Genomic DNA, 26,416 nt, shown 5'->3' with positions numbered 1-26,416 from the left:
GGTCAGATAAATCTCGTACTGATATTTATTTTTATGAGAAACATTCTTCTAAACGATTGCGTTCTTTAAATGATGTTGAAAAATATTGTTCTAAAAATGCTATTTTGTTTAAGCCACATTTATTTGATTTTAATGGTAAAAATTTATATCAAGGTGAAATTTCTGATCAAACTGTTCATTTAAATTTATGTAACTTATGACTAGATGATGAAATTGTAATTCCTAAGAATTACAAACAGGTTCTTAAATCTAAGCAAAAGGACCAGTGGTTAGATTCAATGAGGGATGAATTAGAGGTTATGCATTCTAGAAAATTGTGGGGATTTAACACCTTTGCCTGCAAATGAAAAACCAATCGGATCAAGATGGGTTTTCAATGTTAAAAGAGATGAATCGGGAAAAATTGTTAGGTATCGTGGGAGACTTGTTGCTCAGGGATATGCACAATCCCCTGAATCGTACGATCAGACTTTTAGTCCGACGATTCATTTTTCATTGGTTCGATTTTTCTTTTCCTTGAAAATATCAGAAGGTTGGTTCGATTTGCAGTGCGATGTGAAAAATGCTTATTTATATGCACCTCTAAAAGAATGCATCTTTATGAGACAACCACCGGGTTTTGCAATAGAAGGGAAAGAAAATCTAGTTTGTAAGCTTAATAAAGCAATTTACGGTTTGCACCAGAGTGGCCGTATGTGGTTTTTTGAGATAAACAGTGTTTTATTGAAAATTGGTTTTCAGAAATTTGAAGAATGTAATTGTGTTTATATTTATAATTCATGTGTCATTTTATTGTTGTATGTTGACGATATTGTTTTGCTCGCACGGAAAGAAAAGAATTTAAATCATGTTTTAAATTTACTTAGGAAAAATTTTGACTTAAAAGTTCTCGGAAAAACGAAAAAACTGTTAGGTGTTGAATTTGAAAGAACTGAAAATGGTTTGAATTTGTTCCAAACGAAATATATCATTGAAGTTTTTGAAAAGTTCAAACATTTTAATTTTCCGGTTTCATCATTGCCGATTTGTAAAGGTACTGTTTTTTCGAAATCGAATTGTCCTAATACAGAAAATGAAAAATTTGAAATGTCAAAGATTCCTTATCGTAATTTGTTGGGTTGTCTTTCTTTCATTGCGAGCAGAACGAGACCGGACATTTGTTATGCGGTCAATATCTTCAGTCAATTTCAAAGCAATCCTGGTGTCATTCATTGGAACGGTCTTTTAAAACTTCTGGGTTATGTTTTTCAAACAAAAGATTTAAAACTTAAATTAAATTGTAATAGAACCCAATTAATAGCTTTTTCTGACGCCGATTATGCAGCTAATCGAGATGATCGAACTTCACTCGGGGGGCAGTTAATTTTGTTGGATAATGCGCCGATTGAATGGCGAACCTTCAAGGAACGTTGTATTAGCCTTTCCACTATGGAAAGTGAGTTTGTGGCCCTTTGTGAAGTGTCTAAAGAGCTTATGTGGTTTGACCGTGTATTAAACGAATGTTTACGCTGGGGAATTGTTAGAAAAAGTAAAATTAAATCTGTAATGTGCGTTGATAATCAATCGGCCATTGACTTTGTTAAATCTCCGATTGAAAATCACCGTACAAAACATATTGATGTGAAATTATTTTTTGTTCGTGATTTGATTCAACGGGACATTTTTACCGTAAAACATGTAGGTAGTAAATCCAATAGGGCCGATATTTTTACGAAGCCGCAGACCCGTTTTGAACTGAATCGTTTTTGTGAACAAATATTTTGTTAATTTTTAATGGTATGAAATTGTTTAGTATAATAAATTATAATGGGGTATTAAAGTATAAATATTTTTTGTAACAACAGAAATTCTTTTCAAATTTCTCGTTGGTTTAATCTTTGAGATGGAGGAATTTGATTCAATGACAAGAGTTTATTTTTGGAAACTAAGCGTTTTAAATAATTTTGTCATTGTGAAAAATTTTTTTGTAAAATCATTGTGCCCATCTATTTCAAAGATACTGTTTCGTGTATTTTTGTCAATTACAGTTTGACAAGATAGTTTACAGTGGAAATGTTAATCTTGGACTTACTATTTCCTTGGACTGTGGATCATCAATAGGCAAGAAGGACTTTTTTGAGAAAGGACTTCAATCAAATAAGCGGTGATGTATTGAGCTGCAGCTGCTGATGGATGATGTATTATGATGGATATATATCCATATTTGTTTATTGTTGAATTGTTAAATTTTTGTAAAAGATTAAGCCTGGCCCTTTGTGGATTTTTTTTGGGTTATTTTTGAATCTATTAAAATTGTATAAAAATTTAAAGTTTAATAACATTACTGAATGAGAAGGGGGGATATGATAGACATCGGTAAACGATATTTATCCGCGTTCTCATTCCTAATGTAAGGTAATATAAAATTAACTTTATTCAAATTAGATTAACTTCTCAACTCTTTCGGCACGTGTAAAGTTTCAGTTTTAGGTTGGCATCCTTGATGCCCAATCATATGCAAATGAGGCAAGTATAAATAGAGAACGATTCCAATCGTTCTCTCTCTCTTCTTTTGTGTTCGTCAGCCTCTTGTGAGTTAGGTCCGATAGGTGTTGGGGAGTTGCGAACTCCGCCTCCACTTATGGCCGGGTTTTATTCTTAAGAACTTAGTTTTGTTAGTTATATTTATTTTAGTTACTATGGACCAATAAATTTTTGGTAAGATTTTAACAAGTTTCCAATGTTCATTTCTTCACATTAACATTTGATTCTGCACCTTCCACTGTGTGATATTATCTCTGCTTGTATAAGCATGTAACATTGTTGACTGACTTACGAAATTTAGCCCTTCGGCTTTTCGTTTAAACATCGTAAGTTATCAATGTAATGCGTACTTTCCGAAACTGCGAATTAGGCTTAGCGGGAGAAATTGCCCCGGCCTGTACGTACAGTCCGCTTGTAACATCTGCCGTCCTGAGGGAGCGCTGGCTTCGGCGAGCTGCTATCCCGAACGGGTTAAAAGATGAAAATGAACAAAAATAAAATAATGTTTTACACTGAAAAAACTAAAATAGAGAAATAACTTGTAGTACATTTTAAAATTCAATTGAATTTTTTGACAATATCAAGTGAAATATTGAAAGATCAGTTGAAAAAAAGAGTGATTTCCCAAAAATATCTTATTTTCAAATTGAAAATTCATCATTTCATTATTTTTATTATTTTTTTTAAAAATAGACTTCATTATTGGCTCGGTTGACAGAAACCTCAGTTAATTGAAACTCGGTTAGTTAAGGCTCTGTTTTTTTTTCCTTCATTATATTGAAAAAGTTAAAGCTATAAACTAAATCCCTCTTCCTTAAAAATAATGCAATATTGCATTAAACAGTTTCTAACATACAGTGAGCAAGGGTTAATGTAGTCGTTTCATAAGATTTTATTTGACGATTTATTTATTGAAATTTTGTTTTTAGTTTATCATGTTACTAACAATATACTTTTAGCCTTGCCTGTAAGGGACATCAGTGCCTTTCGTGGCTTTCTTTATGATGGCTATAATTTCCTGATATTTATTTACTTCATCCCAAAATTGTTTTTTAAGATAGAGAATCATAATTATAAGTTAATTTAAAATATTTAACATTTTCTGGATTAAGTTTTGAAATTAATTCTGAAACACACTAAGTCAGCTTTAAGCCTGCCTGGATGTTTTTTTTTTTTAAATTGCTCTGCAACTTTTTTCTAAACTTGTAATGTACATAAATTGAGTGCAATGTTGGAATATCAGAGCTCATACATTTTAAGTTCATGTCCATTATTTGTCATGTATTACATCTGCCTTACATTGTATTACATCTGCCATGATTTAAATGATAACACATATTTTTGGTTTCTTAGACTAATATTTTTAAAATAAGCATTTCATTTTAATATTTATTTATTAGAAATTAAGTAAAAATCTTTGCTTATGTCTGTCACATTTAGAATTTGTTACAAATTATTCAATAAATTTTTAGTTTTATTTGTAATTCTTATTTAACTTGCATTTATATAATTTGTGTATAATCAAACTTACAAATTTTATGTTAAATGTATTTATATTGCATTAGATTAACCCTATTGCCAAATATCCTAAACTATTTAATGTATGCTTAGTAAAGTTAGTCTAACTTCTTAATGCTCTTAAAATATTTTCTTGTTTTGCAGACAAGGAAACACAAATCATGCACAAGTTACAAAATGTCATTCTAGAAATGAAGGATTTAGTTTTTCCAGTGATGGACTTGTGTGCTAAATTAGATTGGTATTCTTATTTCTTTATATTATTACTATTATTTTAGAAGATATTGACATTTCTGGTGCATATCAAACAGAGTTATAAAATGTGACTTAGAGTGGTTAATTTATTGAAAAATCAGTAAACTTAAAGTTCTGGTAAATCCACAACAGTTTTCAAAAATTATACCTAACATCAGGCAATTTTGTAGCATGTTTCTTTCAGACATGTGGTATTTCTAAAGCAACCATGATCACCCATAGAGTTATGCATTATTATATCGAGGATTCATAATCAAGATAATTTTTTCCCCATTTTAAAGTTTACAAATAAAATTTTTTAAATCTTGGTTTGTCATTTTTCAAGTCAAGATTTTCAAGTCAAGATCATTTCCAAGGCATTGCTCAGTTCACTAGTATAGTTTATTTTGCTCCATTTTCATTTTCTTATTAAATTGTTATTCTATATTTAAATATGTTAAGTTGATATTAGCTATTTAATAGGAAAGGAATGGTGTATCAAATAGCAAATTTAATTGTATTATATATTTAATAGAGTTATAAAAAATCATGTATTCACATCAAATTGTTTGAAAAAATGGTAAATCATCTTTTGTACTTAAATTCCATTTTACTAATTCACAAATGCCTTTTTTCAGCCTCATTGCTTTGGCTTGTGCTGCAAAAGAATACAGTTGGACTGAACCAGAAATAGTGAAGGATGATACTCTTCATATAATCAAAGGAAGGTAAGTGTCACCTAATAATTAATAAAAAATTATACTGAAACTAGTTGCTATATGTGCTGATATTTATTGGAAAGAAAATTCCACTTTCTTCTAACATTTTTCTATCTTGTGCATGACTTACTAATTGATTGAGAGAAAAGAACCATTGACTCACTTGAACATAGTTGATATTCCTTTGATTTTATTTTTCTATGCTTGTAATGCCAACTCCTGTGGTTCATAAGCCCTCCTCCTGTGCGGTTGCGAATATGTCCCCCTTAAATTGACTTTTTTCCCCCTGAGCCTCTCAATCTTACAGAATCCTCTTTTTAGAAAATAGCATCCAACACACAATCCAGCATCCAGCCCTTGGAATTCATTTGTATTTTGACGGCTTGAAGTCAAATTATGCTTTTTACAATTTTGATTGCAGTAGGAGCCATTTGTAGAAACAAGAAACCCAAGTGGGGTCCCATTGACTCTATAAAGGTGTGAGCTGTTTTTGCAATATCCTCTAGTCCATGACTAGGTCCTCTTGTCTAGAAAAGCCTATGACTAACTGAAAATTGTTACCTCATCGTATTTAAGACCACTTACAGTCATTTATGGACTTTAACTACTCAAAGAATGCGCTTGTTTTTACAATACACCCTATCCCTCAGCTACAAACAGTCCCAATTGGCTTGAAAAACATTCTACACAGTTGCAGCAAATGATATGGCCCTCTAGATCCCCCAATATGAACTACATCAGTCATAAAAGGGACACAATCAAGTGATCAGTTTGTGTAAAAAATACTTCAAAGCCAACAGCTTTGCAATAACGGAATCTACAGTGACAGCATGGCTCAATATTTCTGTAGGAAATTTCCAACTACTTGTTGTGTCCTTGTCACGTCGATTTGTTGCGTTTTACTGAGTAAAAAGAGGTCAGACGTTGTATTAGGAGGTATCCCATGACTTAATCACCTCGGTGTATATACATGGGTGGTTATGACCAAAAAACCTCACACAGAAGTTAATTTTTGGCTGTGCTGCTGGTTACTCAAAGGTAATAATTTATCTAAAGTAGTAACTGCTGCGTTGCATCGGAGGATCAAAACCTTCTTTGCTGCAAAGAAAGTTTTGACACTAAAACAGGTGTCTACAACACGTTTGTAATTTCATACTATAATAACTTTAAGTCATTTATATTACAAATCGCTTTAAAAACCAATATCTACAAATGTCAATTAATTCAATTTTTGTAAAACAGTGCTAGTATATGTCAAATTTAATGAAATGTTTCCCTTCTCAGTCAAGATTTTGTCTCCATTTCCTTTTCCCAACCTGTAACGTTGCCCTAAAATAGTCATATTTTATTCTAGTTCTTAATCATTAGTTTTAATTGTGCCAGAATCACTGATTCCTCTTACCTCTGGAATTTTGTGACCACAAATTAAAATTGTTTTGGTAATGTGAATTAGTTTTCTCCTTTTTCCTTAACTTCTTTCCTATGAACTCATCCAAGGCAAAAGAAGGGAGAAATCTTTAATTTAGTCATGTAGGTTGAAATAGCAGATGCCATCTATATTATCATGCGTTAATGTTATCAAAACATTCAAGCCCTATAATGGTCACATTTAACAGAAGCTACTGCTTTTTTTATGTAATTTCTCTTGAGTTATTAATTTAGTTTGGATCAGTTTGATTAAAGTTAATTGCTGAAATTGTTTTTGATTATGCTTTTTCGTTAGACATCCTCTGCAAGAAATGTGTGTTGCTGCATTTGTTGCTAACGATACACTTAGTGGAGGTTCAGAAAGCAAGATTAAAGTTCTGACTGGACCTAATTCTAGTGGAAAAAGTGTTTATTTGAAACAAGTAAGTTTTACATACATATACACACACACATATGATAAAATGTGAGACAATATAGATTTCTTCTATTTCAAAATATCAAAAAAGCACAATCATAAGTAAAACAAATTTTTTGGGGAAAAAATTGTTTCTGCCTGTGTTATTCATCTCTACATTAAGGCATATATAATTTATGATTGTGAGTCTATTTTACAAACAGTGAAGCCTCTTTGTTTCAGACACTTGCAGGACAAAAGAGATTTACGCCAACATATCTTTTAAGCGTATGTAGTTTTTCAAAGATACAAAATAATTATATCATGTGAGTGTGCCTTTATTCATTGCAACAGAATGTTCTACATTGAAAGAAATAAAAATGGAAATTATGTTTAATGATTTACTTCATATCTTATGTAAATAAAAATAATGAACAAAAATATTGTATAAAATGATAATACAGTAAAACCTGTGAAGTTGACCACCGTTGTAAATCGACCATCTGTCTAAGTTGACCGCTTTTTTCATATACGGAATTAGCCCTTATATAAGTCAACCTTTGTATTTGACCACCTGTTTAAGTTGACCACTAAAGTAGTGCACCGCAAGTGGTCAACTTACACAGGTTTCACTGTATAAAATCTTATTTGATATAATGTATTACTAATATAAAATAAGATAGTATTCTTTAATTATATTATATTGATGATATATTATATCCTAATGTTAATATATCATAATACAGTATGATAATAAATTAAAGCAAAGTAAAATCCCACTGCAAAGAACTGCAAGGGACTGAAAATTTTATTTGTTATAATAAGAATACTGTACAGTGGCCGCCGTTTATATGAATTACGTTTGTTCTAAACAGTTTTGATTCCATATAGTGGCTGATTCTATAAAGCAACTAGTTCAATCAAGCTGGATTTTGTTCTGTTTTTGACGATGTGATTCATTAAAGCAATTGATTCAATTAACCACTGATTCAATTAACCGGCGTCCACTGTATTAAAATTCAAACAATGTAATGGCAATTCAATCATTATTAAAAATTTATTTTGCTGAAATGGATTTTTCATTGCAATGGTATTCATTGTAACAGGATTTCACTGTATATTGATTTTCAGTTATTTTCAATAATGAAGGAATAATATTAATATGGGTAATAAATGTAATTTTGCTATTGAAAATTTAAAAAATAATTATCAGATGTATATCAGTGAACCCTGAATTTCTCAAAATTAAAGTGTTCCAAAACACAATTTTAGGCTATCAATTTAAGGGATTCATGAACTCTTAATCCACTCTCTGTATCCACTCTTGGTTTATCCAACACCAGCAAAGCTCTTTTAAAACTTGCAATTTATTAAACATGTTTACAAAATTATTTTTTCTTCCTTCATTACATATCTCATTTTCCTTTTTTAAATTCCTCAATAAGTATTGCCACTTGCAGATAAAAGTTTTCTTCAAAATACATGTTATAACTCTACACCTTCCTTGAGGTCATCTAAAGAACAAATCCACCTAACCAAATTATTATAAATTCAACTCTCAATCTAGACTTACCGTATATCTTCTATAGGAAGTTAGATTGTTTTACTGGTTAAAATACTCGATGTAGCTTTCTAGTAAGCAATTCTTAGCTGCAAAATGTTTTATCTGTTTGGAATATAACCAAAATTTTTAGTTTTAATCTTTAATAAATCTTTGACACAATATATGAATTTAACGTTACTTCACACAAGTTCATTTAAAAAAGTTTAAAATTTTTCATTTAAAAATGCAAAGAGGCATTTAATATCCTTTTTTTTATTTAATTTTTGTTGAAGTGTGATGTTTTTATTTCAGGTTGCTTTGATTGTATATATGGCACATATAGGAAGCTTTGTTCCAGCCAGTCAGGCGAAAATTCCTATCGTCAGCAGCATTTTTGCTTATACTCATTCCACAGAATCTGTGTCTGTCAACTTATCATCATTTTTTATTTCATTGAACCAGGTAAATATTTCTTTAAACCCAGTAAATGAAAGTTGTATCAAATTTTTTTGATTGCCTTTTAAACATAAATAAGAAGCAATAAATTAAATTATAATTAAACAAAGCTTTTAATCTTTACTAATATCTTATATAATTAAAAACTGTGTGCATGTACCTATGTATCTATGTCCAAGTTACTTCTCCCAAACAACAATAAACTCCATCAAACCAAGTATCGATAAATTTGAAATTTCCCCGTCTTTATGTTTGGCTATTTACCGTTACTATCCTGAACCAATCTTTCTGAAAATTTGTGTGAATATTCTTTATTCAATTATACACTATATGAACTTAACTCTTTGATGAATCATGAATAAAAATATTTTTTAATGTAAGAAATGTGAAAAAAAAAAATGGTAGAAAAACATAACATTATAATCAAACATCTCAAAAACATGCAATTTTCACCTTTTTTTTTAAAATCACAATTAGGTTTGTATTCTAGGGAAATATGTTGTTTGCAAGAAAGAAAAATTGTAATGATTACAGTTAAAAATTATGGCTTCAGTAATGCCTACCGACAACAAGCTCTAATGGTGTCCGCCCATAGACAGCAGCTTCTAACTCCACTAATTCTGGTGGAAATGAGTTCAAAAAATTACAAGGTGTACTTCAAAAAATGAATAAAATATCTTCCAAGTTTAAAGAAATTCTGATTATTTCTTTCCTGTTAAAAAAATCACAAAAAACACTAAAATTTCGTCCTCTTAAGCTGGTTTAACCCATGAACTTGATATAGTTGTATAGTAATCCCTTCTTACATCGAGCCTCTTTATGTTTGATAAATAATGAATAAATTTATTTTTAGATTTCATTGCCTTTAAATAATGCCACTTCAAATTCTGTTGTCGTAGTAGATGAATTTGGTAAAGATACAGAACATGTAAGTATACCTTTTAATTGAATTAATTATTAGTTGAATATGTAGGGGATTATGGGGCAAAGTGAAATAGCGAAATATTTACTCTGCTTTTAGTGCCCCTATCTGATAATATTTTAACTATGTAATAGCATATGTTGTCTATTTCAGTTAGAAAAAAAAATGCTGCTGAAGAAAAAAGCATAAGATAATACAGGCAATTTTCCAAAACTTATACTCATATTGTAATATTTTGTCGTAAGTCAAAAATTGTTTTAGTTATTATAAAATGATAAAGTTCTTGTTATTAACATTTAAAATATTAATATTTTGTACAGTTTGGCAAGTACATGCAGGGCAAAGTGGATGTGGCAAAGTGAAATAGTTTATTTTGTTTTGTCGCTCAATCACTTATTAAATCAGTTAGGTTTTCATTTGTTAACTCATTCATTCCTTCACTTAGTAATTCACTTATTTATTCATTCATTCACATTCCTTCATTTAGTAATTCACTTGTTTTATTCATTCATTCACTTATTTTCTTATTCATTCATTCTTTTACTAACTCATTTATTTTTTTTCATGTATTAATTAATTAATCTATTTAATTATTCCCTTACTGTTTCCTTATGTTTTCATTTATTCATTCAAACTTTTATTTACTGATTCATTTGATCAAAAGTATTTTTTATAATCAAATAGAAAATATGTCATTAAAAAAATATTTATTTTCACTTTGCCTCATGAAAAAAAGGTGAAATTTTTTAAGGCGCAAATTTACAGCCAAAAGCAAAAAATACTGTTTCAATGCAAGTTTTATTATAAAATAAAATGTTCTCTCTTTATTTACTATAATTTTCAAAAGAAATTTCCAATTTGTTCATTTTGAAATAGCTCAGTCGTCTTAACTATTTCACTTTGCCCCCCCCCCCCCCCACATTCCCCTATTTATTTGCATTGGTCAATATTTTTCTGTATATCAGTTTAAAAAAGAAAAAATATTCTTTAATAAATTACAAGCTGTTTCCTTGTGCTTTTTAAAATCCTGCATTATTCATGAAATCAAAAAGTGGGGGGAAAAGGGGAAGTCCCTGAAATGCGCAGCATTTTATTATTTTTTTAACAGGCGACTGATTCAAAAGCAGAGGATTTTCCCTTCCATGCAAACAATGATTCAGTACCACAAAATATAAAAGTAAATAACTGTTGTAGTAATGATTCATCATAAACTCGTCAAAAAATTTTTTTTGAAATGAAGTTTTAAAAACATAAGTGAATGAAAAATTCTAAACAGCTCAAGTCTTTGAATTCAGGCTCTCGGTCAAAAAAAAGGAAATTTAAATTCCCTCGTGACTTCAGGACCTGATATTCTCACTTACTGTGAAACTTTGTAAAAATAAATTAAATTAAAAAAAAAATCTATCCCATTATGTGCCAAAAAAAAGTGAAAATTTAAAAAAAATGGTGAAAATATGAGTACCTAAAACGTTTTCTCATGAAATAACAGAACATTATAAAAATATTACTTGATGAATTACAATAGTTACCTTTTTGAATGGCTACCTTTCTCACTAAATGGCATGACAAGATGAAATAGTTCACGGATGTAGGAGGGTATTTCTGTTTGCGTTGGAAGTCAATAACAAATGTCATTGCATGATGGAGAGTAACTAGTGCTCTGGAGCAACGAACAGCTAAATCCACAATTGAATACATAAGTATTGAAATTATATTTACATTTCTGATTTTCACAATAACCGTACTCCTTGCTAACTTTATTATGTCCAGTACTGAAACTGTCAAAGAGATGCCATTTTGATATTGCTAGTGAAAAAAAGTAACCTTGAGTACTTGAATGACTTAAAATACTGTTGGTGAAATTGCAAATGCATAAAAAGTTTAAGAATTGAAGTAGGGAGTGTACAGTCAAATTAGGCTAAAAAATGGCCAAACTCAAACATCACAAAAAAAAAAAAAGTTTAAACCTGTTGCAAATTACTTCTTACCCTTCCAGTAAGAAGGAGTAAAAAGTCCCAGCATTTTGTGTGTCTGGTTTGGGGGGGAAGGGGAGGGGAGCAAAATAATCCTCTTTTTTTTAAAAATAATTTCTGTTACTTAAAAAATACTCAAAAATCGCAGAAAACACTCTATAATAGTAAAATAATACTCTAATAGACAAAAAGGCTAATTAACTGGAGTGCTCCCCCAGGGGGGGGGAGAGAGTCCATCGCACAAATTGCGTCATTGGAATTTTTCAGGCAGTTTTTTCAAGTGGTAATTCTTTCTTTTTTTAAGAGCTTTTATTCAAGATTGGTACTATGTAACACTTGAGGGGTGCGCTATCGCTTTGAGGGGAGGAGACCCTGTAATTTTCATTCTAAAATCGGCAATCGCCGAGAAGTTGACAAAAAATTTCACTGATTTTAAACTTTCCTAAGTACAAAATGCCACGAAATGATGCAGTAATGTCAGAAGGCTCAACCTAAAAGGATCCAAGCGAGCTCACTAACCAATTTAGTAATTTAGTTGTGACTGGAGTCATTTAACTGTTTAGAGTGCTGGAGTGATATCTAAAACTAAATCACTGTACAGTCCAAAAAATAAAGTACAAATTGGCTGAAGTTTCCCTCCTTACTTTTTTGCAATCTTTTGCCATCACCTAAGATGGCTAAATGTCTCTAGTTTCTGTTGCGAAAGTATTTACTATCTGTAAAGATGTGACAACTCAAACCATCTTTTACACAGCATGGCATGTACAGTAAAAATGCAATAACAAATTGCTAAAAACTTCCAGTACAAGTTATGTGCTCATCCTCCATCAGTATTCAATAAATGTCCTAAAAACATGCCTTCAGCCATTGTTTGCAGGCAACGTTATTCGAGAGAGTTCGGAGGGGGGTTTCTCACTCGAAATCTTTCTTGAAACTGTTGCTCATTTTAAGCTCTTCACTACTGAGAAAAAAAAAGGATTTGCGGTCTTCCCTCAGAAATTCTAAAAACGAAATTTGGAGCCAACTGTGATGACGTTAAATGATTTCATTCGCATATATAGGTTCCATCCCTACCTTATTATTTTTCTGAAGTACATATATATATATATATATATATATATATATATATATATATATATATATATATGAACATCAATAAAACAACAAGCAGACAAAGTTGAACATAGATAAATGACAGAGATGAAGTCAGAACTCTTCATCAGTGGAAGCCTCATCCTATGGTCAAAAGATCAAAAAATTATACTAAAACTAAATGTAGGATGTCCTGTTACGAAAAAGCTAGCATTCAGGATTACATTGGGCTAAATGCACCACATGTGAAAAATGGATGCTGATTTTTCAAACTAAGACCTAAAACTAAGCACTGGGGTTTCGTCTCGGATATTAGAAGCCAAGGCTATCAATCATGTCAATCCACCGTACCGCCAGCAAAAAATCAAAAGTCTTACCTGTGTACGGGTGTAAATTCAAATTCGTATTCATTTAGAGACGTACCGAGTACTCGGTACTCGGCTAAATTCTGGTCAGATACTCGGCTAATACCGAGTAGTTGCAAAAAATTGAATATTGTCTAAGACAGATACTAAAATTTATAAAAAAAAGAGCAAGCATTATATTCTGCAATCATTTACAATTAAAATTTATAAGCCAAATTTAAATTTTGAGAATAATGAAGTTTGTAATGCTTCAATGGAATAAATCTTTATTTTAATGTCCCCAATGTTAGTAAAACTTATTTATTAAAAATTATGCAAAAAAGGTAAGTACAGAAAATATGGAATTTTTATATTAAAAATGGATTTTTGCTACAAACAAAAATTAGTTATAAAAAATATAAAAATACCTTTGCTTAAAAAATAAAAGGAAATAAAACAACGTTAAAAGCACAGTGCAGAAACACTGCAGACACGTCTTTTGGCGTTACAAGGAATTCCTTTTTCAATGCACAAATTGGGAGCTCGTGAATTTAAAGGCATCCGACAAAAGTTGGATTTTTTTGTTGAATGTCTTTACATACTTTAGCTCACATGTTATGCACTGAAAAAGGTGTTCCTTGTAACGGGGAGGGGGGGGGGGGCAGAAACACGTGTCTGCAGTGTTCCTGCACATTTGTTTTATCTGCTTTTAAAAATTATGTATGTTTGGCGGACTAGAACTATAATTGATTGGTATACAGTGAAACCCCTCCTAATGGACACCCCTCAAAGGCGGATACCCCTCTTATGCGGACAATTTTTAATTCCCCAGTTCCAATGCAAATAACATTATTAACCCCATGTCCTGCGGACATCTCTCTATTGCAGACAAAAAAAAATTGTCCTGTTAGTGTCCACATTAGAGGGATTTTACTGTAATTTGTTTTAATTCCTTAACTTTTATTTATTTTTAATTTTAAAAATAATTTTTTTGTAAAATTTTTCATACAAACAAAATTGTTTACATAATGCATAATTAAATTTCAGCAGAAATTTAGTTTTAAAAACTACTATATGGACAAGGAGGTCTATACTACTATTCCAAATAGTTCAAAATTCATCACATGTGTGTTGGTGGTTCTTCTTAAAACATAATTGGTACTTGGTAACTCGGCCGAGTACTCGGTAACTCGGTACTCGGCCGAGTAGTGAAAGGCCGAGTACACGCTACTCGGCTACTCGGCCAAAGTGCTACTCGGTACGTCTCTAGTATTCATCAATTCAATTTTCGTGCCAGTCGATAAAAATAAAATTAAAACAAAACCAATGAAATGAATAAAAAATAAATAAAAGGATCATCCAATAAATCAGTTCCAAAAACATTCCAGGTCGACCAAAAAACACATTTCAAAAAAACAGCATCAACTGAAGTCCAATCACGTGGTTTCCTCCAGAAAATTCATACATGTTGATCAGTTAGACGGTTACAGTGAAGCGAGTTTTGATTAAAGGTTATGCTAGAGAAAATATTATTTACGAAATTGTTTGAGAAATTGGTTTCAAGCAGTTTATTTTTAAGTTGATTTATTTCTTGGTTGAATGCTGTAATAGTGTTGCAAATTCTTTTGATTTTGATGGCTTGCGAAACAATGATGCCAATAAAAACTTTTACTCAGGCAAGAAGAAAACTTTGAATTGAAAGTTGCGTTTTTTATCATAAATAGTGGTTTCACAGCTGAAGTAAATATTAATGTTAATGTCAAGAAAATTAAAAATTTTGCAATGGGGTTGTTTCCTTCCATCAAATGTAGTACTTTTACTGACTGAAATTGATAGAATAAGCAAAAAGAATAACATGGACCCAGAAAATTCTTTCATCTTCCCAACAGTTATTTTTTAATTAATTTTTTTAAATGTCCGATTTTTCAAACAAGGTGTGGTCTTCATGACATCACAAATGATGCTCTTTGGCGCATCTTTGTACCGTGTTTCCACGTTATGATAATCAAGAAGCAAATTAAAATTGCGCTCTACGCTTGCTCTCAACCATATCGTTGCCAATACATGTGAGTAAAGATGCGAATTAAATATTTTGCTCTGTGAATGGCAACACATAATGGCATTTCATCGTTTGTGATGTCATCGGCAAGAAAGGTAGGCAATGAAAACGCACCGATTTAAGTAATTTTTTTTAAATGTTCAACTTAAACAAATTATTTTAAAAATGGTCAGATCCTATGTTTTTAAGCATGCTCTTTCAGTAAAAACTACTTTTAAAATTTTGGAAACTACCCCATTAGAACTAGTCTTTTTTAACGTGAGGGAGTTATGATAAATATTTTTGCTGAGTTCAGAAAAGTTGGAGTAGTTGATACATAATAAATCATCGATATATCTGCAACAGAAAGGTGTAGTACCAGGATTATCAATAAAAAAAAATTCTCTTTCATAAAATAAAAGAAAAAGGTTAGCTAGGGTAGAATTAAAATTAGCACCCATAGCAATACCATTGATTTGTTAAAAGCAAGAATTGTCATTTTTGAAATAATTGTTAAAGATGCAAAATTTAAAAAGTTTGAGAAAAAATTCCTCATTAATATTGAGTGAAGCATTGACTGTTTTGAAAAGTTCAGTAACTGTGAATTGCAGTTCATTGAGTGGAATGTTGGTAAACAGATTTTCAAAATTATAATAAAATTATTAATGGTATTGCTATGGGTGCTAATTTTAGAATTAAACCCTCATAACTCTACAGAATGTTTCAAATTTATTACATTCCCCATCACGAGTCGGGGATTGTATAAATAAACCGGTAAATGTGATAAATATTGAATAATTGATCACATTTACCAAGTTTATTGGTGATTGTGCATAATCACCGGTAATTATATGCAGTCACCAATTTATCACACTTACCGTAACATATGTATATACTAGCTACGTCGGCCGGCTTTGCACGGTCCACCTCGAAAATAAAAGTTATGTCAAGTGATGCATGTTCCACAATCAGGCTTAAATAAAAAAAAAAACAGTAAAATTTTGTGGCAGATTTCAAAAAGAAAAAAAAAGTAAACATTTTAAATCCCACGATTACAGGAGAAGCCTTTAAGACAAAACCCAGAATTTTATTTGCTTATATTTGAGACAAAAAATGGCATTAGATCTTTTGTGTCAGTGATTTTCTTCACACTATAAATTTTAATAAAAGCATTGTTGTGGAAAGTTGAGATGAAGCACTGAAGAATAATTTGAATAGAGGAAAGCCTTCGAAAAATAGGAATTTATGTCGAAATCTAAGTGTTATATGTAATAGTTTTTAATTGATACCCCCCGCTAATTATTATCGGAGGATTATGTTAAATAGCTAAACATAAAGACGAGGGATTACAAATCCTTCGATACCTGTTTCGATGGTCAGTCCACTGTCGTTAGGGAAAAGAAACTCGGACATAGATACATAGGTACATACATAGATACCTACGGTCAGTTTTTAATTATATAAGATAAATACATATATATATATATATATATACATATACAACATGAGTTACATTTTAAGAACATATTTTAAATATAGATTCAAAGACATTGAAAAAAATGAAAGAATAAATACTAAAGTGTACTCTATTGCCTGCGCAAAGTTGCTAGAAACAAAAACAGTACAAACATATTCATGAATAAACAATCTAAATAAAATTGAAGATGCAAAAAGCAAGAACTTAAAAGTGAAAAAAGGTGAACCAGGGACCGACACTTTCTCAAGGCGAGGACCGGTCCCCAAGTTCACAAGGCCCTTTCTGTTTAGCAATAGGGCCTTGTGAACTTAAGGACCGGTCCTCCCCTTGAGAAAGCAGAAGTTTTTACTCTAAGGTTGACATCTTGTCATAAGATTTTTAAAAAGTGTAAAGCAATAAAATTTAAACTAAAAACTGAGTGCTTTCTCTTACATTAAAATTACTTTGAATGTGATAATATTAGTTGTACTATGGTACTATAACTTTCATTTATTGTCCTAAAAAACATTTGTTTGTTTACCATTAGTTGAATATAGAAATTCGTTGACTATTTGGTTGCCGAATATTAAAGTATTTGGTTTGTTTGTCGAATAGACAGCATACTGAATATTTCATGCAGCTCCATTAATTATGTTATTTTACTTCAACACTTGATACTTTGCATGATATTTTCAATAAATTCTGACTTTAGGACAGCAAAGTAGAATTTATTTTTGATTTGCCAGACTTTTTTCTCTTGACTTTTTTATGCTATCCCAATGTTCCTGATGTTTCTAGACCTTCCCTGTTCTTGTAGGTCTACAATAATTATTGCTAAATAGGCTTTGATGCCGATCTGCCAAGGTGGATCCCCTTTTTGAAAATTTTGATAATTAATTCCATACAAATTCCTTTTGGATAACTCCCAGAAAATCAAGCAGGTTGGTGTTTTAAAAACTTGCACTAATAAGTAACTTGTTGCAGTTGCTATATATGCTGTGTAATTTATCTGTTGGTCCCTGGTTTACCTTTTTACTTTCTTCGATATCTAATACATAGAAGAAAGTATTGGATTCGTGCAAATTTTCGAATTTTGAAGGATTCGAACGTTTTGAGGTGTTGTGCTGAGTCCATTTCGACCATTTTTGGAAAATGTCTGTGTCCGTCCATGTGTGTTACCAGTTTTTTGTGGCCGCTCTACAGCAAAAACTACCGCATGGAATCGAACGAAATTTGGTACACATATGTGCCGCTATGTGAACTTGTGCCCATTGGCTTTTGGAGCGAATTCCTCCAAGGGGGGTGGAGCAATAGGAGGTTTTTTGGGTTATAAGTGCCTGCTATTCTCCAGGAAGTAACTGGCGAAATCAAACAAAATTTGTTCCATATGCTGCCCCTAACAGGTACAGGTACTGATTCAATTTTGGTGTCAATAGCTCAAAGGGGGGTTGAGCTATAGAACATTTTTTGTTGTCAATTGTGACTGCTGTATCTCAAGAAATAATGAACGGAATCAAACAAAAATTAATCGACAAGTAGCAACTATAGGGTATAAGAGCTGATTCGATTTTGGTGTCAATAGCTGAAAAGGGAGTGGCGCAATTGGACGTTCTTTTTTTCCATTGTGAGAAAGATAAATCGTATTAGACTGTCGTCTGCATATTTTGCGTGATCTTAACTGTTGGAAAATAAACCAGAAAATCGCGATGATTTAAAATTTTTAACTCTTGCCATCTTGTGTTGGTTAACAAATAAATGTTTGTAAATATTTTAAGCAAGGCTTTTAAAATAATTTTCAATTTTCATTCTTCGCTTTCCTTTTGAGATAAATCGGGAATTGGGATGGTCGTCAAGTTTTGGCGTGTGCAATTTTGTTTTTGTTGGGAATATTGCTTCCTCGTCAAGCATGGGAAGGGATTAGAATTATAAGAAAGATATGGAAGAAAGTTTCGTGATGGCCCCAACATACTAGTAGTTCATTTTTATGTTCTTGCTTTTTGCATCTTCAATTTTATTTAGATAGTATATATATATATATATTCATGAATAAACAATTTCTATTAAAAGATAGCTACTACCAGAAAATAGCTTAAGTAATGTCTTTGCATATTGTTAGAAGTATTGGGTGTCTTAAATATTCTTAAAGTCAATTTATAAAAAATAAATATTTGGATTTCAATTTTCAAAAAAACATTTTAATTTCTTATTAAATTATTTATTTACTTATTTATTTTATTTTTTTTTAACTTACAAAATCATGGCTGTGATTCAAATGACTGCCACTGTTTAATAGTTGTATTTTCAATATATCCCACAAAGTTTCAAAATAAAATGCTTATATAGAGTTGTCTACAATTTAATGATATTAAGGTGCGATTTATTAAGACTTAAAATTATTAGGTTTTGAAATGTACCATCGGCATATTTTCAGCTTTTTGAGCATGCATTTATAAGGAAGTTTGTTTTAATAATGTTAGTAGAATGGTATTTATATCTGTACCTCAGAGCCAGAGGAACGTAAGTCACATTATGATAATTTTGCAGTAGAGCAAAAAAAAACGGAAAATAATGATTTTGTTGCCTAGTTGCAAAGCTATTATATGAATTACGCTACAAAATATGACTGTTAATACTAAAAAAAAAATGTCTTCTTCATCCCCTGTAGGTTAGTTTTTGCACCACTTTTCAATTATTTACATAACTAAAGAATAAATGATTCCTTGTATCAGAACTGGACTTACGTTGTTGTGGCCCGAGTGCCAGACTAACGTAAGTCACATTAATCTACTTTGTACGAGAGTGTGAAAACCAGAGTGGTGCGTTTGGATTGAAAATCATCAAATCCAACTCCTAGAATTCTAGAGCCTTTGACTCAGACTCCCTTTCAAAATTATTCCGACTCCGACTGACTCAATAGCACAGAGTTTCGAACTCAAAGGAAAAATGACCAACTCCAATTTAAACTCCTGTATTTTAAACCGTCATATCCCGGCGGCGCCGAATACAACTCCTTTACTTCAAAATCAATTAAACTCCAACTCTGCATCCCTGGTTAAAACTGAAAGGAAGGATTTCATTTACATAGGCAAAACATAATTGTTAACTTTAAAAAAAATGTATGCAATACTCCTTGTTGTAGTAAGTTACTGCCCTTAAGCCAGGGCTAAGGCAGAAATACTTAAAACATACCACCAGCTCAGTTATTCCATCCGAGGACTGCAGTTTCATGCTTTTTAGCACTCATCAGCCCGGAATAGGAATCACATGAGCTGGTGGCGAAAATCTTCTTAAGGGAGCCAAGAGAGCCTAACTAACAAAGTAAAATTAGTTTACCAGATGAGTGACCGCAGCAATGGTGCGGTTCAACTCAAAGATTGGTGGCAAGGCATGGTATTTTGTAGTAAGTTACCGCCCTTAAACCAGGGCTAAGGCAGAAATACTTAAAATATACCACCAGCTCAGTTATAAGGGGCGGTAACTTACTACAAAATACCATGCCTTGCCATCAATCTTTGAGTTGAACCGCACCATTCAGGGTTTAAGCTGGGTTCAAAAGTTCTTTAGCATAAAAGCTAAAATTGATGGAAAAATGTTAGCAAAATGCTAAAATGTTACACATTCTCATATATTTATGTATGCCTCAGTGTGTTTCATCTCCAGTTGAAAATAAAATTCATATTTCATTTGTGACATCCTTGAAGAAATAAGTACAACAGCAGTTCTTTTAAAACATAAAATAAAAAAAGAAAACATGATTGGTGTTTAGAACGTTGCAGTTACCTCCTCCTAATAAAGCAGTTTTTGAGGGGACATAATGCTGGATAAGACTAATAGTTATTGAACTTAATTGTAGTTTATTCTTTCACACACTCATCGATGTATAGTTAGTACACTTCAGAAATGTTTAGGTGATTGCCCAAGTATTTACGTTTCAATCTTTCCTTGCTGTAGTGACTTTCATTCACTGGAAACTTCAAGATGTTTGTCTAAGCTATTACTTGTTAGTTTATTTACAGGAATGCGTCTACCCCTCTCGTCTGGTATCACCAACTTAGACTCACTGGTTTTTTCTAAAGCGACTCTAATAAAGGTTTCAGAGATAGATAGTGTATTAAAAAAAGTTTTCCAAACTACTTCTTTGCTGTTGTTAAAATTTAAAACAAATGTGTGGCTTCTGGTTTTGTTTCCCTTCCTGCCGTCTCTTTTACGTTGTCAATAGAAACAGGCCATTTTTTTTACTCTTTTCCTCCCTTTTCCCTTATTTTGCTTTTCAATTTTTTTTCATTCCCATCAGAAATCATTCCACAATAAATCTGTTTAGTTTATATTTCTTTAACCAATATTATTCCTCTAATAACAGATGATATTTTTCTCAACATGTATTAAGTAATGATTCAGAGCCAGTTGATGTTAAGTGGACTTACGTTTTTCTGGCTCAGACAAAAGTTGCAACTTACGTTCTTATAGCACCGGTTAAGTTATAAAGGAATTTATTTTTTAAAATTTCACTTTCATAGCTCTATGCGGAATAATATTATACATACAATGCAGTAATAAACAGAAAATCACAATTTTTGGACTTACGTCTGTCTGACTCTGAGGTACAGATATTGGAGTAATAATGCTCGCATTTTTATTTCATTTCTGTGCTGCTTCCTCATGGTACAACTTTAAACTATTATTGTTTCCTCTCTTCACACAGTGAGAAGATTTATAAATAAAATGTTTTATTTATCATAATCATTTAATTAATTTTCTTATTGTATTTCACAGCATAGTGGCTTGGCTCTCGTTGTTGCAATTTTGAAGTTTTGGGCTGAAAAAGGGGCTTCAGCTCCTCATATTTTCTTGGCTACTCATTACCTCTCTCTGAATACATTTTTTACGAATAGTCCATTCATAAAATTTCAGGTACTGTATTTTTAGCTGTTTTTTTGTTTGGTTAATCCTAGAAATTAGCCTTGGTTTTTATGCATTGACTTCAAAATTTTGTTCTGGGTGCAATTTTGTTACACTAATTTAGTTTTACATTCATTTTTCCTGTGTTTCTGCTTTTGCATAGTAATATAATATCCAATGGTACTTGTATACTTCACTTTTTTTATTTGAAACAACTTGATAGTTGGAACATAATTAAGTTTAAACCTTAAAAATTTAAGAAGATGAATTTAATATTGATATTATTAAAATAAGTATTAGTTCATACACGTAATAAATATGTGCTATTTTAACTTATAAAAAAATTATTTTAAATATTTTGGAGCTGAAGCATGCAATATAACTATCAGTACAAAATTTTTGTTGGCATTCAAGAAAGGCTTCTTTAGTTTAGGACAAACTTTTTGCATTTTTAATTGCTGGTGTAGTTGTCCTTACATCAGTGATGAGATTCTTAAGACTTTTGTCTGAATTTCAGACATTTTAAACTTGAGAAAATTCAGATTTCAAATCAGAAAATTTTAACTTTTGTCCATTTTTCCCATTTTTGCAAGCATAAAATAGCAATTTAGGCTTCGCCAACACAGCATTCTAAATTTTCCCAATCTGCTAGTTTATAGAAAAGAATCTTCAGTGGACCACGGAATGATGATGATGGACGATCAAGAATTTGTCGCAATTAATTTTTTTTTTAATATCATTTCATGTATATCTTCAGAAATATTTTGCATTCAGTTTTTAAAATGTGTACTGGAATATAGTAATGGTTTTAACTCAAGATTTCACACTTCTTTTCTTGCAAAATTTGAGTTTTATGTGCATTTTCAGACTTTAATTTCAAACTGATTTCAGTATTCAAAATTTGCTCTTTGAGCCAAGTTGAATGCAATATATCACCGTAAATCAATTTACTATAATCAATGTGTGCATTTAATTTTTGTTACAGACTATGGACATAATTCAAAATGAAGATTTGGTATTTCTCTACCAGATAGTTGATGGCATTGCAGTTAGCAGCCATGCAGCAAATACTGCCTTGCTGGCTGGCTTACCTCAACATATAGTCAGCAGAAGCTTAGAAGTGAGTATTTTCTGCGGTATAAAGAGTCTTTAGAATATTTTTTCCATGTTTGTTTTTAACAACTAGCTGCTTCATCATATTTTGCACCGTCTACTTCAAGAATAAAAGTTACATCAAGTGATGCATGTCCAACAAACAGGCTTGAACAACAACAGTAAAAATTCAAAAAAAAAACTTAAATTTCCCAACAGAATAATAAATTTTATCAAAATGTGATTATTCCTATTTAGTGAATTTAACAGAAATCATTAAAACTTATCCTTGGGCCTGCCCCACTTTATACTTGATGATACCTGACATTAGTAGGGTACTTTTTTAATGAACAAAAAAACAAGTTTTTGCAAACTCTTCTGTTTAATGTTTATATAAATTGTCTAAAATGAATTAACTACTTCATTTATTTTGTATGAATAAATGTAGACAATTGTTCAAAAGATGTTAAATTTTCTATGTCTAGATAGTTGATCAAAATGTAAGGCCGAGCAGTTTGAAAAAAATTTGATGCATTAAATAATTAATAGTTTTCTTTTACATAAAAGAAATATTTCGATTTACAATTACTGCTTCAATCAATGAAAAGATTTATCCAAAATAATTAGGATCTAAAGTTTCAAAATTCATTGTTTAAAATCGAGTTTGTGGGAGGTAAAGTTGACTTGTGTAGCCTTAGACAAACTTACTGCCTTAGCCCTGGCTATAGGGCAGTAACTTACTAAACTTAGTGTTGTTTATAAAATTAATGAATTGGAGAACATATTTAAGAAACCAAAACATCTTTTCGCTTCAATGACTTGTATATGATGATGTATTTTGAAATAACTTGCGAGGAGGGGGGGAATATATATACATTTTTTTTTTTTTTTGACTTTAGTATTTTGAGAAATTATCATTGCATTTTGTTAAATAGTAATATTAAATATTTGTTTTTAGATTTCACAAGCTTTAAAAAACAAACAGGCAATTCCACCTAACAAATCATTGGTTGTAAATCAAAAACTTAAAATGTAAGTATTGTTTAGTTGACTGTCTTTTTCTTTAATAATTTTTAACTTATTAAAATTCTCTGTAAAACCAATTGTTAGTTTAACAATTTGATTTTGCTTTTGAATGAATAAAGCAACAAATTAGAAAAGTACAAATATGCATAAAATCATATTATCTAATTAGATAAACTATTTAGCACCTGCAACAAGTTACTTATTAGTGCAAGTTTGTAAAACAACGACCTGCTTGATTTTCTGGGAGTTATCTAAAAGGAATTTGTATGGAATTAACTATCAAAATTTTCAAAAAGGGGATCCAACTTGGCAGATCGGCATCAAAGCCTATTTAGCAATAATTATTGTAGACCTACAAGAACAGGGAAGGTCTAGAAACATCAGGAACATTGGGATAGCATAAAAAAGTCAAGAGAAAAAAGTCTGGCAAATCAAAAATAAATTCTACTTTACTGTCCTAAAGTCAGAATTCAATGAAAATTTCATGCAAAGTATTAAGTGTTGAAATAAAATAACATAATTAATGGAGCTGCATGAAATATTCAGTATGCTGTCTATTCGACAAATAAACCAAATTCTGTAATACTCTGCAACCAAATAGTCAACAAATTTCTATATTCGACTAATGGTAAACAAACAAATGTTTTTTTAGGACTATAAATGAAAGTTATAGTACCATAGTACAACTAATATTATCACATTCAAAGTAATTTTAATGTAAGAGAAAGCACTCATATCTTTAGTTTAAATTTTATTGCTTTGTACTTTTTAAAAATCATTTTGACATGACATCAACCTTAGTGTAAAAAACTCAATTAAATACAGTATCAGAAACGAAACTTATAGTATCAAATGTTCATATGTATGTTAAATTCATTAGCTGCTATTTTTTGAAAAGTATGAAGATGAAAAAAAAAATTCCCAAATTATTAAACAGGTAATTAATAATAATATATAAGAACTTGAATATAAAATTTTGCTGTTTTAAATTTCTGAAGTTTTACACCGTATGTGAAATCTAATAATAAAGCTGAAATTCTGTCTGGATCTCTGTGATCGCATAGCACCTAGACCATTCCGCCAATTTTCATGAAAATGGATACAAAATTAGTTTGTAGCATGGGGATGTGCACCTCAAAGCAATTTTTCAAAAATTCGATTTTGTTCTTTATTTATGATTTTATTTTTACCACCAATGGTGGATTTAATTCCTCTGCACTGAGCGAATTATCATAACATAGACCCGTAAATTACCATAACATGGAAGAGCAAATTACCATAACATGAAGGAGCGAATTAACATAGCATATTGGTGAGAAATTCATAATCATTATTTGTAAATGTACAGGCGAACCAAATGACCTTTTAATTTTCTACTATAGGCAAAACCCTGCAGGTACCGCTAGTATAAATAACTAAACTAATTATTGTAATTGAAGTTAAATGAGGATAAATTATTGTGCTGGAACATTAGGGGTTCCACAAGATTCTTTATTTATCGCTTAACATGTTAGCATGATAATCAGTTATTAACTCCTATGTTAAGAAAAAAATTAATGTTATTAATTTATGCAGAACTTCAGAAAATTAATCATTTATTCCATTATTTTACTTTGTTTTTGTAATGATTTATTAAATTTTTTATTTATTTTAAACTAATAATTATACTTTTAGTGTAGATACATTTAAAATTTTAAATGGAAATTAATTTTGGTATTTGGCCAAATATTCGCATCCACCTTCCAGTCTGATATGGCATCCAGTCTTTCATGTGCGACCAGTAAAGCTCAGATGTCAATAGCACAGAGAAGTTTGACGCTTAGTTTCCCACCTGATGGAGGCGCCTGAGCTCTCTTTGATGCAAAACTGTTTTAGAAATTTTATTTTTCCGAGAGTACTCGAAGCCAAATGATTACTCAAGGGATCTTCTACACACCGCATAGTTATATGAAATGGGTTCTGATGATTTTTTACATCCCAAAAATTCTCCAACTGATCAGTTGAACCACAGGTCAAAATATTGTCCAAAGGCATACAAGGCCACCCAACCGACTTGTTGATTTCAGACATTTAAAAGTCTTGTGACATACTTTCATAAGAATCTTCATAAATAGTTTTATTAACGTATCGACAGTTTTTAAAAAAAATGCTTGTTCTCATTGAAAATTCCTATATATGCTGACAATTTTTAGTGTATTTATTTACTTAGTTTTTGACATAGAGATTTTTATAATATGTTGACCAGATTTTTTTTAAAAATTATAAAATATGCTCTTTACTATAATATTTTTCCTTTTTTAGCACTAATTATTGATGAAATATTATTTTTACAGTTACCATTCCATTTATGAACAGTTTTTAGAGCTTGATGTTGAGACTGATGATGTGTTGGATTTTATAAAGTTTATCAAAGATAGTATTGCATCATTGACTACACCAAATGTCAACACTTAAAATGTAATCTTTGTTGTGACAGAAGCACCATGATACTTTTTTTCAATGTTCAATAAAATTCCTTATTGTGTACTTTCTTTCCCTGCAGTTCAGTGTTGGATAAAAACTGAGTGAATTAAAAGTCTAGTTAAAAAATGTACGCGTAGGTCAAGCACAGAATAACAAGAAAGATTCATATAGGAATGTATGGTCGCACATGCAATGCTACATGCATACAAACAGAGCCGGCCTTAGCACATGCGGGGCCCGATTGGAGGATTCTGGCGGGGCCCTTTATAGAATGATTACAAATTTGAGAAATAGCA

The 26,416-nt window shown here is 31.1% G+C and overlaps 1 protein-coding gene across 2 annotated transcripts in view; it reads left to right on the top strand.

The window, feature by feature from the left end:
• Window positions 1–26,164, top strand: part of LOC129225690 (mutS protein homolog 5-like) — a 90,626-nt gene extending 64,462 nt beyond the window's left edge. For both annotated transcript variants that reach the window (XM_054860167.1, XM_054860165.1), the window contains 9 exons: window positions 4,186–4,282; window positions 4,914–5,003; window positions 6,718–6,844; window positions 8,672–8,821; window positions 9,669–9,743; window positions 21,414–21,551; window positions 22,525–22,659; window positions 23,590–23,663; window positions 25,991–26,164. In XM_054860167.1, coding sequence (XP_054716142.1) covers window positions 4,186–4,282; window positions 4,914–5,003; window positions 6,718–6,844; window positions 8,672–8,821; window positions 9,669–9,743; window positions 21,414–21,551; window positions 22,525–22,659; window positions 23,590–23,663; window positions 25,991–26,111 — 1,007 coding nt within the window. In that variant the 3' untranslated portion in view covers window positions 26,112–26,164. The remainder of the gene's footprint in view (window positions 1–4,185; window positions 4,283–4,913; window positions 5,004–6,717; window positions 6,845–8,671; window positions 8,822–9,668; window positions 9,744–21,413; window positions 21,552–22,524; window positions 22,660–23,589; window positions 23,664–25,990) is intronic.
• The last annotated feature ends 252 nt before the right edge of the window (window positions 26,165–26,416 follow it).

This window comes from Uloborus diversus, chromosome 7 (assembly GCF_026930045.1).
Source record: "Uloborus diversus isolate 005 chromosome 7, Udiv.v.3.1, whole genome shotgun sequence".
Taxonomy (NCBI): Eukaryota; Metazoa; Arthropoda; class Arachnida; order Araneae; family Uloboridae; genus Uloborus; species Uloborus diversus.
Note: the sequence above shows the minus strand (reverse complement) of the source record. Positions and strands in the feature narration are given on the sequence as shown.